At 38.5% G+C, this 14,998-nt stretch overlaps 1 protein-coding gene across 1 annotated transcript in view; it reads right to left on the minus strand.

Moving 5' to 3' along the window:
• The window catches only part of PCSK1 (proprotein convertase subtilisin/kexin type 1), a 28,288-nt gene that overhangs the window by 11,965 nt on the left and 1,325 nt on the right, over positions 1-14,998 (minus strand). Inside the window, exons 2-7 of the mRNA XM_010568765.1 lie at positions 14,176-14,280; positions 10,651-10,761; positions 8,285-8,431; positions 7,740-7,816; positions 5,560-5,648; positions 1,395-1,567 (exon numbers count right to left, since the gene is read on the minus strand). Coding sequence (XP_010567067.1) covers positions 1,395-1,567; positions 5,560-5,648; positions 7,740-7,816; positions 8,285-8,431; positions 10,651-10,761; positions 14,176-14,280 — 702 coding nt within the window. The remainder of the gene's footprint in view (positions 1-1,394; positions 1,568-5,559; positions 5,649-7,739; positions 7,817-8,284; positions 8,432-10,650; positions 10,762-14,175; positions 14,281-14,998) is intronic.

The following is a 14,998-nucleotide window of genomic DNA, read 5'->3' on the forward strand; positions in this document are numbered from 1 at the left end:
TAAAATAAAGCACTTTTAAAAAAAATAAAGTAAGCTGTACTCTTTGTGACAGAACTGTCAAAATGGCAAGGACAAGTCACGTCAACTACAGAAAATGAGATAGTATCTTCCTTTGAGAGTAAAGGCTGCAGTCCAGAAAAGCACTGATATCTGTAAACACCTGCTTTGATTTCATTTAGAGTGCTGCCAACACCTCTTAGATGCTTAAGGCTGAGCATACACTTAAGTGCTTTGCCAGGCCAGCAGTGAAGGTGCCAGGGATGAAAGCCGTTGGCAACCCCAGCTCTGGCTGACTTTAAGCAGAATGGAGACCATCCAGATCCTTCCAAAAAGAAGGCTGATGAATGGGTAAATTTTCTCCCCTTGAGAAATAAAACAAATTGTAATAAAAGATACATTCTTCACCAAAGAACCTGCTTTTACAGAGTAAGACCACTGAACATTGGCTCCCTAATTATTGCCTTTAATTGTCCCTCTTCTCTTGCTGCCTACCTATGGATTTAGATCTTTTTACCACCAGCCCACTCCTCTCGGTCTCCGTTCTTCCCTCAGAGTATGTTTGTCAGCTGCCAGACTCTTCTTTCTTCTTCTCTCCTTCTGTCTGCTAATGTTAACTGCCCTTTTCCCAAAATCCTTTCTCTTTGCTTCTGTCCTTCAAGCTGTCCTCCACTTGTCTCCTCTCCCATCTCTGATTCAGTCTTCCTCTCTGTATTAGTACCTGTCTGTCTTTAGATATCTTTTCACCTCACTGGCAAGAGCAAGAGTAGGTTATTAATACATCCCTGGTAGCTCTCAGTTTGCACCCTACTTATCATCCAACCAGATCTAAAGAGGATAACATAAAAAAAAAAAAACCTGTAAAAACATTGTTTCCATTACTCTTCATCATGCATTTTTACTATCTTCATTTTAATTGGATCATGATATGCACCAGTTTATAAACTAATGCAATTAACAGAATACAAGCCCATCCACAGGGTGCTAAAATGCATCACTATTTCACACAGCAAAATATTCACAAAGCAGAAATATTGTATTAAATTTTATAGGCTTTCAGTGCAGAAATCCAATTACTGTTCAGTGCAAAATAAGCAGCAGAGAAGGGTGGGGGTAGGGCAAGACAAAGGCAGCAAAATTAAGGATAGAAAAAGAAAGCTTACCTGTGGAGAACAGCAGCTTAAAACCAGCTTAGAAAGCTCTAATGGTGCTTTTCTAAAAGTCTTGTTCCGGCTGATAATTTCTCTGACCTGTACTATTAAAATCTATCATCTCCTCCTTTTCAAATATGTTTCAGCAAAGACAGCACAAAGCATTTTCATTTCTTTCCTATATCAACCATTTTAAAATTCTATTCTTTGCCATATTTTATTGTATCGTTCTCTTAAGTATCGTACCTGTTTTATTCCATACTCAAAAGCCTTCTGTGCCAGTCTCCCAGGTCCCTCCACAGTTTTACCATCATCATTAGGGCCCCAGCTCGCGCTGTAAATATCCACATGTTCTGGATTGAAACCAATTGAACTGGCTTCAATAGCATCAGTGACTATTCCATCCAGCATTCGTATACCTTAACAGAAAAAAGGAAGAAGACTGGATTTACTTTCCATTCCCTCCTCTTTGTCTTTGTTAACTGTTTTTAAAGTTTCCAGCAAAATTAATCCATAACTATTGCAACTACAGCCTACTGCTGTTCATGTAAGTAATACTGAGGGCAATTCATGTCAGTGTGATACAGTACACTTAACCTTTATTTGCAGAGCTCAGTGCTCTCGACAAACTTTTAAAAAAAAACTCTTAAAATCTTGGTTGCATCTTATTTATTCCTCTCTTTCTACAGAGAGCCAAGAAGATGATGTTTTTCTTACTGTTGCAGCTTTTTCTTATTGCATTGAGCTTTTTCTTGACTCTTTATTCGTCTCTGTTAAATCTGTAACAAAGACTTCTCAAACTGCTAGCATGTCACTAAAATTAAATAGGTTTTATCAACATTACTTTTATCTTTAAGAGTTGTAAGAGTTTTAGTTTAAAGATGTAGTTCTGAATGTCTGACTAAAACTTTGTCCTCACAGTCATTAAGGTCTTGCTGTCTTGTAATGCTGCTATTTCACTAGCTCTTCAATCTTCACCACAAAAAATTCTCACTGTTTTTTTCCTGCCACTTTTTTTCTACTGTGAGCAATCCAGAGATGCTAGAGATTTCTAGCCATTAACATTTTATTAGGAACTGCATGATCTAATCTTCTTCAGAGCAAGCCTGATCTCAGTGGTACTTAAAATTCAGTGGCAGACAGTGGTTCATCTGCACTGGATCTCTCATTCTGCAAAGCCATAGCTCTGCAGTAGGACTGCTACCCCTGTCCAGTGCTGGAGGAGGACAGAAATAGCAGAAGTCTGGCAAAATTCCCACTATGGCATGGCTCTCAGCAACAGCAGCAATATAAGAGCCACAGCAGTCAGGATTCTGCCTGTGTTTTCAAGCAATAAAAATGTCTGGGTTCTCTTGAACTTGGCAAGTTAGTACTACAGCAGCTGCACCATTACGGGCAGTTGGTGAATTATGAGTACTCATTTTCTAGTATTTTCCACAAAATGGGGATTTTTCCAAAGCACAGCGGGCAAAATGTGTTCATTCTATTAAAAAAAAGAAGAAGAAGAAGAAGGAAAAAAAAACCCAACCTCGCATTTGCAGCTCAGTGTCTTGTTCTTTTTTTATACTATCAAGCAGGAAAAAAAAGACTGGAAGCATAATTCTTCTCCCAAATGGCTGGCGTCTAAGAGTCATAATACCTCTGAGATAAAGCTGGGCTTTATTATGTCATCTTAATTAGTGGCAAAAACAGACAAAGGAGTTAATCCGCTCAACCACCCCTACTCGGCTATCACTCACAAAGCTGCGAAAAGAATCAAGGTATATCCTGTGCTTCAGGTACTAAAAACACCACTTACCCTGGATAGGCTTAAGCTTGTAACATTTTGAATACTGATTTTTCAGTTGGCTCAGAATTGTGAGATTGTCTCATACCAGTGCGCTGTGAGCAAAGATCTGCCTGTGTGGAAATGACTGCAAGCTCCGCGTGCGAGCTTGCAACACATAATGAGATACTGGGAATGCAGAGAGTAGCGTACAGATATTTCCCACAGAAGAAGACAAAGCCAACTCTGCAAATAAATAATGTAATCAAGGAAGAACACTGACAACACACTGATGAAAATAGTTCAAGGAAAAAACCCACTGTCTTGTCTTTGTGATCACCAAAAATCCTGCTTAAGTCAACTCAGAGATTTTATGACTGCAGTGATATTTCCCTAAGCAGATTCCAATTATGTCCTCTTGCATAAATTCTTTCCTATTCTTGCACATGCTTGCTCCCATCTCAGTCACACAAAATCAAAAGCAGGCAAAGCCCAAGGTAATTTCAGACACATACATGTATCTGCCTGGCAGAAGGCTATTTTTAGCAACACGTCACTGTGCGGGATCTCTCAGCCCAGTCCTTTGTAAAATGGAGCTTCTTAATCATTTGATTTCCATGGCAGCACCAGAGAAATATCGTAGCACGGTGCTATGGTTAGGTATGTGTGAAAATATATACACCCTGCTTTACTTCAAAGGTGATCAATACACACACATTTCTTAGCTCTCTACAGAACAAGAGGTGAATGTTAAAGGACACTGAAAGGTGCCACTTTGAAAACTGGCATTAAGAAGTGTTTGGTTTTTTTTTTCACACAGCACACAGAAAAGCCTATGGGATTCACAGCCACAAAGTACTGAAGAGACTAATCAAGGTTTCAGAACAGGGTCAGGCATTGATGTGACTAGTGATAACACTCAGCATTATTAAAGTCAGTATTTTCATGGAAAACAAAAATTTTTAATGGAATGTTTTGTTTCACCCTTCAAGGCAAAGTTAAACCAACCTCTGATGCTGAAGGTTAGAGAACAAGGTATTCCAAAGTCAGAATTTCTTTCTCTAACACAGCTATTGCTAACTATTAGAGAGAAGGCATTGGCTGTGGACCACTGGATTTATCCAGTATGGCAATTGCTACAAGCAAACAGCCGCTTGAAGAAGTCATCCTGAACTAATGTCAAATAGAAGTGTGTAATATGTCATTTCATGGATTTAAAAAAAAAAAGAAGGAAAAAAGCCTGTGAAGAAATGAATCCTGTATAGTTTGGAACATCAAAAAAGCCTTCCAGTGTTTAGGTACTCCAAATTTATCTGAATCTTTTGAAGACTTCTCCTATCTTCCACTGCTCTTTGAACATATTTTTGTTATGACCCTATCTTAATCAGGTTGGTCATATATAACAGCTTACAATTTCTTTCAAGTTTTCCATTCTTTCTCCTCCCCCACCCAGGTATAAGCAGCTTTCTGGATAATTTGGATTGCTGGACTGCTTTTCCTCCTGTTATTTTCCTTTCCTAGACAAATCACCCCACACAGATCTGTAGTTTGCATTTGCAAATGAACACAGAGCATATGCAAATAACTGTGGAAGAATTTTCTCTGTACATGCAAGTGCCTTAAAATATGGGCACAGCGGGAGTTCAGACATCTTTGCAGCTTCATCCATTTTGCCCTGCTTTGAAAATTTGGCATCTTTGTCTTATGAGTGAGGTATTTTATTTAAACAGAGCATGACAGTGTAATGCATTATGGCAAAGGCAGACTGCAAAGCTGACATCTGTGACAGCTCAGTAGACTAAATGGGAACCCAGAAACATGAGACTGAAATGGTGGGAATGGCAGTTATGGGTGTCAATTGCCACTCATCGACCCTTTGTTTAAAAGGAAAAAAGGGAGTAATGGAAAAACTAGGACTGTACAAGTATCTTCCTCTGAGCTAAATAACCATTTGCAACTGATACTTTGATCATGACTATTTCATAAACCTCTAATGGATTAAACTTTTAGTCACCACTTCAAAAAAAATGGCAGTATTGATTGATGGGCAAGCAAGACTCTACTTATTTTCAAAATTAACTTATGATGATAGTAGAGAAGTATGCTGTTGAAATAAAAACCACAGCACTTTGAATATCTTGACTGACATGACCTTTTGAATGTAATTGTGTAGATGGAAATAATCTGCCATAAGCAAGGGTGGGTATAAATTTGTATATTCTTACTTTCACTTAACTCAATCCCTCTCCTCTGCCATGCTGCCTCCTTCCACAATAACCAATTATTAGAAGTGAGTCCATCATTCCTTAAAAGATACCGTCTTATCTCTGGGTACAGTATAGGTTGTTGCTATATATTATTATCATCATCAACATCACCACCACCTATACTGTTGTTATATATTCTACATATATTCAACCGATAACCAAAGAGTATGTTGACATTCAAGAAATGCTGTCATACAGATGTAACACTCTGCACTATGGCCAGACAGGATTTTGTAGCCTAATAGTGCAAGATCAATGTTTTCTGAGAAGGACGAATCATTCATATTTCAGATTACTGGTAGCTGAAAACAGTCAGCACTTCACAGGATCTGTCTGGTTTCCATTCATATCAGACATCTAATTATTTTCGTTTTCTTACCTCCAACTTTGGAATTGTAGGCTACTCCAACTCCACATTTTCTGTTGTTGGCTTGCATGGCAATTTCTCCTGCACAACGTGTCCCATGCCTGAATAAATATAGCAAGAATAAACATCTCATAACTCCTTTGTATAACATACACAAAAACTCATCACTGACCTTCTTGATTTGGTCAAGTCTTCCTTTAAATGAATGCAATGCAACTATTGAATAACTTTAGTTGTATCTACATGATACAAAAATACTTGTTTCTCTTAGGCTTCAAGCAACATAATTTTACCTACTTAATGATCAAGGGACCATAGCGATGAGATGATAAATACCTAACCTAAGTCACGCTGAAGTCCATAGACCTATTAGATACCAGTATTTTAGTAGAGTGCAAAGGTAGCGTAAAATTATGGGGCTAAGAAGCTGCTAAACTTCTTCAGACAAAAACACAATACAAGTCTTTTTTAATCACACATTTAGATACTCTTTTTTAATGGCTGCATTTATTTAGGATTTCAGAAAGTGAGCCTTTAAATTATTCTCTACATTGCTAAATTTTTCTTGCAGCCAACTATTTCCTATGCAATGCTTTTTTGCCATAGGTGATTCTTATTCCACAATACAGAAAACTTTCATATAAATGTAATTGTAAAAGAATTGTATTATTTAATACTACAGATTGTTATTCAATGAAGTGCTTGAATGCTTCTGGGCTGAATTCCATTTGCTTATTAATAAAGATTAGAGGTAATACAGGTAGATTTAAGAGATAATGTCATTGGAACAAGAGGATAATGGCTTCTTGCTCTTAACGCTGTAACAAAGTAGAAATGTCATTTTTCAAATGCCTTATTCATGGAACATTTATACTTTCATTGATTGTTTTTCCCCCCCCCATACACTGATTTATGTTGTGGATGCTATTGTATTGTCTGATAGACAATAGGGAACCAGTGCATCAGTTTCTTACTTTATCTTTATTGAGTAGCAGCATCCTAATTGGTTTAAGGAATTGACTTCTTCTCTATACCAGCTTTTAAAGAGGTCCATTCTCTTCCTGATTGACAAAATTCCTCCCTGAACTACCACAGATACACCCATCAAGATGTTCCACAGATTATCAGAGAGGTAGCTCTAAAGAGGGCATCAGAGAAAACTCCTCTCTCCTTCCAAGACACACAAGTCCACTGAGTGAACCGTCTGTCTGTCTTGTGTTCAAGCCTTTTGAAACTTCCTAGGATATTACCCTGAGGGCATTTAGGCCAAATCTGGTCTAAATAAAGCTTCCATATGCCTCAGAAGGGACAGAAAGACTGTCACAGGAGTGAATGTAACCTCCTCCAGTGTCTAACTGTGTGTCATACCTGTATGAGAGGAGGTCAGAAGCATGACTTCACCTGTGATGGCGTGCACTGAGCTAGAAGCTATGGTATTAGTCCAAAAGGTACTGCCAGAACTGGAAAAGAGTGACCTTAGCTACAAAAGCTGACCTGAAGGGATGGGTTTCTTGGTAAGTTCCTCTAAGACACAGTCTGTTCCAGAGCCCTTCCTAGGAGATATCTTCTTTTAAAATTCCCAGTGCAAAGCAGAGAACTGAAGTCAAAATCTGCTTAGGGACGTATCATTCTAGACACACACACGGTAACATGAACAGATTGATCCCTTCAGCTTACAGAAACATATCAGTACCTTACTTATACAAAGATACAAAGAAATTCAGGACGTTATAGGGAGATTACAATTATGAAGCTCTTCATCTGGCAATTTAATTTCCTTAGTTTCCAGTGTTTGTGCCAATGTTATGTGCAAATGTTTGTGCAAACTGAAACACAAGAGGTTCCTTCCGAACATCAAAAAAAACTTTTTTACTGTGAGGGTGACCGAGCACTGGCACAGGTTGCCCAGGGAGGTTGTGGAGTCTCCCCGCTTGGAAATATTTAAAAGCCGTCTGGATGTGGTCCTGGGCAACTGGGTCTAGGTGTCCCTGCCTGAGCAGAGGCTCGGACCAGATGACCTCCAGAGGTCCCTTCCAACCTCAACCACCCTGTGATTCCATTATACAAATACTTCCTTTTAGTATATAATTGTCATGGGGGACATACATAGACATTTCTGCATTCGCATGTTGTAGCACACAAATTAATAACGTACTCTTTTGTTCTCTTCACACAACTCAGAGGCTACTCACTTGTTTTCATTTGTTGGGTCGTATCTAGGAAAGGGATCATGATCGTTGTCATTGAAATCATAACTTGCCTTTGGATCCTACATTAAATAAAAACAAAAAAAACCCCACAGAATTAATTCGGACAACTAGAAAATGCATTTTAAAATGTGTAACAAAATGGATTCTAGAGTCTGTATTTATTTATTTGGTGTGCCTCATGTTGACAGCAATCAAGTTCGTAGAATTTGATGGACATTAACAATTCCATAAATTTTTCACAGAGCTTTAATAATTCAGCATTAAACCACTGTATACACACATGCCTGGGAACTAAATCCACTGAGCAAGAAAAAAAACAACAAAAAACCCACCCCACTATCATTGCTAAGTAACATTCAGCTTCCTGTGACACAGACCAGGTTCCAAATTACGCCTAAGGCAAATATTTCAGTCTCTGTACTGTAGCAGCTGACTTACAGAACAGACAGCAAGCCAGAGAAGAGTGTCTGTATATCAAATTTACAATTGATTAATTTATTCAGTAGCATTCTAATGCCCAAACATACATAGTTGGCGTAGATGTCAGTGTGATTCCACTCCAAGCCATCATCTAGTACTGTGATGACAACACCCTTGCCTGTAATCCCTTTTTGCCATACAGGAATAACATGGAGATCCAGTTTGGGCAGGGATGGAGTTATTCTTGTATCTTGCTGGAGGACAGAAAAGATTAAAATATGTCAACGTTTTTATCCATTTATACTTCACAGATACAAAGTAATATTTTAAAGGTGCTCTAAACCATCCCAGCCTGAATTTGTATATTTTGCTCAAATTTTGCAAAGATAAAACAAAGATTAGTTTCTTCAAATACTTGTAGCACTGAAAGATTTACCCTGTTACTTGAATATCCCTGAAGACCACCTCTGAACAAAGAGTGTCTTGTATTTATTGGAGGTAAGCAGCAGAAACATGGAAATGGTAGGGAAGTACCAATGAACCTTGGAACGTTGAGTTAATAATCAGACCTGCTAATGTTTGTTCTTTTCACTTGATGAGAAGCCAAGACAGTACCCCACAGTACAGTGAGCTGCGTTTTCTCCAAATGTGTTTTCTCCTTTGACTTTCAAGTTAGCCAGAACAAAATAATTAATGGATAAAACAATTAGGGTAGTCGTTTGGTTAGGAGCAACTGTGCTGAATCATAACTTTCTGTTTACTACCCTCATTACTGTTCCTGTGGTAAATCAACTGGAAGCATGAATCATCTATAGCCTTCTCTTTCACAGCAAGTTCTTTGAAGAGTAGCTCCTAAATGGGTCATTCTTCCTCTCTAATATTAAACGTGCAGTACATACATCTAATTTAGAAAGCTTGCTTATAACCCCCATAAAAACATAGATGTAAAAAAAGCATTTTCTTTCTGTTTCTCTGTGTATAATTACATTAGTTGATCCCAGGTTTTTCATTTCATTTCCAAAGGAATGCTGCATAAAATACGAGGCTTAGAAAATGAAATGTGTTATGGGAATGACCTTTCTTTCATTTTATGCTTTCTTTTCTGACTGCTGCCGGTCGGGGAGTTATTTGAGGTTCCAAGTTTTGTTCTCTAGAATCCATCAAATTATCATTTTTTCTGGTGATGTTTGAAGGTACACTGAATAGAGCTAAAAGCTGTTGCCATCAAATCATAATAATAAGTTTTTTACTACAAGGCAAGGAACATATTTTGGAAGAAAATATTTAGCACATTTATGCACTTAATCAGAAAAAATTCAATGTGCACTGCAAACAAGGGTAAGCATCATGTTTCTGTTTCTCATGTGGGAAAACTAGAGGGAAAAGAAGTGAAAACCATAGAAAGGTGGAAAAAGGAACTATATCTCCCAGAGAGTAGGACACGGCTTTTTTCACAAAATTGCTTTTTTGAATTCTGTGTGTGTTTGTGTATTCGTCCAATAGAGACATCTCAGAAATTTCCTGCCTCCTATTGGAAACCGGCAAAGGGCCAAACAGGTATTCAGCTTCAAAGAAAAGTTAAATTCTTAAAGATAACATTTTTTATGTTGAAAAGAACTCTGCAGAACTCTTCATGGAAATATTTTATGCTATGGCATTTTTAATTTATTTTCCTAGCTCAAACAAAGGCAAGAGAAGGCAAAGCATTATACAAACAGCCTAGAGTTTGGTCTGTTTTCTCTAAGCTGAATGGAAGAAGAGAAAGGTATTTCCAGCCACTTGGGCCACACTTGTGCTTGACATTCCTTCCTGATTTGTCATATCCATCTTTAATGCTCCCTCTATGCTAAGTGAAAGCAATGAAGCCTAGACTGAAGGTACAGCTAGATGCAAGTGGAAATACAGACTCTTGAAAGAGACCATATAAAACATAAATGATCAACTGTATTTCTCAGTTGTCACATGCAGACAGAAACTGTAAAGCTCGGGAAATTTCTTTTCCTTGAGGTTTTGAACATGTGATCTGTAAAGACCCTCTTCTATTTAAATCCTAGTTCAAGAGGCTGAAGGTGCTTGTCACACACACATATGCTTTTTTTTTTTTTTTTGTCTGGAGCTGGCTGTCATGGCCAGCTTCAGACATGATAAGGGACTTCTTATATGCCAACAGCAAATATTTTAAAATTATCATAAAGGTAGCTTTTAAGTGTTATACTTTCTAACATCAACCCCCATTCTAAGCAGCAGCCTGAATTGGCTTTTAGAATGTTTGTACAAATGACACTTTAGAGAAAATAGAAGGTTGCCCTGAAATATTATGCACAGAGATCTCTCATTTTTATAGCATATGGTAATGAGAGGGGCTTATCATTTACTCCCTTCAGTCCGATTGCTCTGATACTAGTAAAATAATGCAGCTGAAAGCACAACTGAAATTCACCATCCCCGGTTCCCCAGTGAAACAACTTCTTACCAGATACCACTGCTGATTCCACATAGGATCATTGAAAAGATTTTCTGCTGAGTCTCTCACGGTGGCACGCTTAGTTCTCTTTTTTTCGTATTGCTGCTCTGCCCATGACACCTACAATTATTTGTATAAATATGACAAGTTAAGCCTCTACAAGTTAGGACTTTCTTAACCTAGAGGATAAGGGTTTTCCTCACACAGCAAAATTTTAATGCAGAGAGGAAGATTAGTTATACTGTGGTACAGTGTACTTTGGGAAAGAGGACTTGGTGAAATCACAATACTATAAAATCAATTCATAGAAAATCATTAAGTACAAGTTAACAGTAGAACTCCTGTGAATGTCACACAATGCAGGCTTTTATACCAAATGTGCAGTATGTTTAGAAGGTTATCTAAGCAGTGGTGGTTACCAAAACAAGCAGAACCACAGCCTACTTCTTTCTCCTACCTACATTTTAACCCTCATCTATTTCTATTGGGAGTTAAAAGGAAAGAAGAAAGATTATCTCTGGCTTTAGTCTAGCAATCATGACACTATTACTTATAGCCCAGCTGGACATTCAAGTCTCCTTCCCAGTGGTGTTTTGAAGTGTGATCAATTAGTAAGCTATGAATATTGGACTAACTTCATCACTGGCATAATTCTATTTAAGGCAACTGAAAGACAAAATGCTTCACCGTGTTTTGCTAAAGCATCAATACAATAAGTTGCATAGCATTTGTGCACGGACACAGCAAGCTCTAAGTCACTACGTTGCATTTTAAAAGTGTATCCCACTTAGTTCCCTTGAATGTATTACTAAACCCAGTTCAAATCAAATCCTGATTCTGATACCGCTCTGGGCTGTGTGCTCATTTTGGAAATGGGGATAAAATGTTATTCGTTGCTAGTACCTGGACGGTCAGTTTGATACAGATCTAGTTGGTCCTTTTCATTCCAATTTCCCAATGAGCAAAGCAAACTCAGGTTCAGTAGATTGCCAAGATCCTACTATAAGCCTCAGGTGGAGGATACCTTGGACCTAACCTTTTGCTTTAAACGTCTGAATAGATCTAATTATTTTTCTCTACTGCCATCCAATGGATTTATGGTCCTTATAGCTATCATCATATATCAAACAATAAGAAGAGTGACTCAGAAATTATAGTGATAAAAAAGTACTGATTTGATTAAAATATGATTTCCTAGGGAGACCCTAATGAAAATTCACTACAGGAACATAAACCCTTAAAAATGGTAGCTACACCAGGCACGTTTACTGAAAGCTCTCTAATACTATTCCCTTTGCTCTATATTTAGTGCTAAAATTCCTACAAAACGTAGTTACTCACAGAAGATGAATATACCCATGCAAGTGTAAGTATTTTAAACTGCCTTACTGATATCCAGGGCCATACATATTTATGCACAGGTTAGAGCAATTACCTTTGTCTCTCTTCCCGGCCCACAGCAAAGCTCAGCCTTTTCATCACACAACAGTAATTAACAATTGACAACTTCCATGCTTGTTATTTTTTTCAATGTGGACAACTGCACTGAGGGAAATGAGCTGAAACTACCAAGCACATCTGTCAGACAAACAAGCCAAATGTTTGTCACTCAGCAGCTGGGTGAGGTTCCAACCATCCATCTACGGCAAAAGCTGAAGGCCCTGTGCCAAATCTCCAGTCACTGGTATATAAAGCAGTGAAAATAATCTTGATTCAGGTCTGTTGCAAGAAGGTAGATTTGGAAACTAGTGCAAATACTGGAAGAAGTTAAGGAACCAGATAATTATATCCCTTCAATATATTCACAGCCTTTATCTGTTTCACAACAAACGCCGAGACAGCTATAGGAAGGAGATAAATACTCAGATTAGAGCCAAGTTTTACTCCAGCTTTCATATTTAACATACTGTAAAATTCATGAAGGCGTTATACAAACAAAAGCAGGATTCCCTTCTCTCTCTCTTTTTAAAGATTGAATTAAAATCTTTTTAAATACGCTGTTGCTGAATAAGAGTAGCTCTTCAGAGCAAAGGTCCATGTATAACTACACAGCATTACATGATTGCTTTGTGTTTATATACTTACATAATGACATAATTACATCTCATTCATTCACATAGTTAATTTGCATACTAGATGGTAAATAAAAGGGAAATTGGAATAAATTTAGCAAATCACCTGCAGCACTTTGAAGCTCTGGTTTTGGATCTAAGTATGTAAGTCTGCAATAACGTTTGGCAGTAATGTGTATAATGCAATTGCTTCCACTCTCCTTAAGACATTAGAACTTGTTATATTGAACAGTCATGCTTCCCTGTGTAAGAGATGCATTCGATGTAATAAGTCCAAAAAAGGAAGGAACTGCAACCAAACCTCTGTTCCTGAACATCATGCTATGATGGCATTGAACATCTGATCATAGGTATGTATATAAATTAGAACACTAATTTGCACTAAAGCTGTGGTCTTGAACTTCCCAAGTTTAAAATAATTTCACCCAGAAGACTTTAACTGTTAAAACCAATGTTTGCAAGGAGATAGATGGGAGTGTACAGTTTTGAAACAGAACAGACAAAACAAATACCCTTGTCTCACCCCCTTCTTTATTTCTTCTAGCCGTGTATAGCATATTTCCTCCTAGATGACATTTGCATCTAAACCCTCCAGATAACCAATTACTTGTTCTCAAGTGATTTGTCCTTGTATCATAAAGTGCTGTGTTTCACAACTAGGTTACTTCATGTTTTGGACTGCTTATATTTTTACAATGATTGCTGCAATAATATCGATTTTAAATTCGAATTTCATTGTTCTGAAATTTACCAGAAAGTGGTTTTAAGAGGGGCTGACAGCATTCTGGTCTGTTCCTTAAATCCACCACCCAAGCCAGTTTTTCAGTGTGTTTACAAACAGATATGCTTCTCTCTTCAATAAAGTCAAATAAATGGGGAGTCTGCTTCACCAGTGGATCGTACCTTAGATCCCTGGCTCTCTAGTGTGCTTGTTCTCTGACTGCAGTGGGATTCCAGTATACCAAAAGACTGCAAGTCTAGAACACGTGATGGATCCTTTGAGAAGGGGTTTCAGCTTGTCATAGAAAAAGTGAATCCAATGAAACCTCAGCCCTTTTTTCCCTACTTTTTTTTTTTTATTCAGTCACTTTAGATCAAACCTAATTCCCATGGTAATTGCACAGACATGGCCTGATTAAACTTACTGTATCTAGGGATTTTTAGGTCCTGTGGTTCCTCATTCATATTTTCATCAGAGACACATCAACATCTAAAATTCCAAGCCTCTGCAATGCTGCATATCTTAAATCTTAATTTGGAAAGCACTTGCAAAAAATATTGTAAGAGAGGGTCAGATTCTGCCTGTTAATGACAGAATAATAAATTATTCAGCGTGAGTGTGGATGGCTGAATATATTAGACTTGCAAAACGAGGAAAGCCTGCCTGTGACCTCATTACAAAGCTAGCAATGAAGAGACAGAATAAACAGAGAGCATGAAAAAGAATAAATGTAACACTCACCCGCTCATCATCAGAAAGTCTTTTAGTGATATGAATGGCACTTCTTCGAGACCGTCTTGGATGACTTTTATGTCTGAATAGGTAGTGATTTTTGAGTGATCCAATCTGTAAGACAGAGTCGTACTTTAACTGTCGAGAGGTATTTCCCCACTGCAAGCAAATATCAACACTCACAACCTGACTGAATTCAGTCTGTTTAAAAGACAAAAGAAAAGAGCAAGAAACTAGCCTTTCGATATTTTAATCTCAACTAAAAAAAACACTCTTCAAGTAAAAAGTGCTTATCACAGCCTGTGTGCTGCTAGAAGAAATTGGGGGAATAATTTCATTTAAGCTGGTGAAGTAGCAGTCGTTACTACTACAGTAGTCAGTAACACAGTCTTGTAGTAGTGACCAGTATTCTCATGGACACCTTGACACGGGCACAGTTCGAAGGACAGGTTTTATGTGTGGCCACACGCCAGTTTCATCTGCTCTTCCCGGGGTTCAGCTGAAGAGGTGTAAAAAGCTCCGTGTGGCTTCAGAAACCTCACTGCGGAGCTTGTTTGTAACCGGGCACCCACCGAAACTGGCGTTTTCGCTTGCGCAGTGGCTGGTCGCCCCGAGAGCTGGGTGCATCCCCCCGGCTTTAAACATCCCTCTTCCCCAAGGAGGGGTGGGGGGGGAGCGGTTCTGCGGCTGGCACAGGACCCCCGTCTGGAGGTGGGACGAGGCTGTTACCTCAAGGCGGTTACTCATCCCTGACAACGCTGACGTCACGGCATCCCAAAAAAAGCGCCAGGAGGGCCTGCTGGAGAGAAGCCCCGCGGTGGCGACGGAGCCT

This window comes from Haliaeetus leucocephalus, unplaced genomic scaffold, assembly GCF_000737465.1.
Source record: "Haliaeetus leucocephalus isolate CR32 unplaced genomic scaffold, Haliaeetus_leucocephalus-4.0 Scaffold255, whole genome shotgun sequence".
Lineage (NCBI taxonomy): Eukaryota > Metazoa > Chordata > Aves > Accipitriformes > Accipitridae > Haliaeetus > Haliaeetus leucocephalus.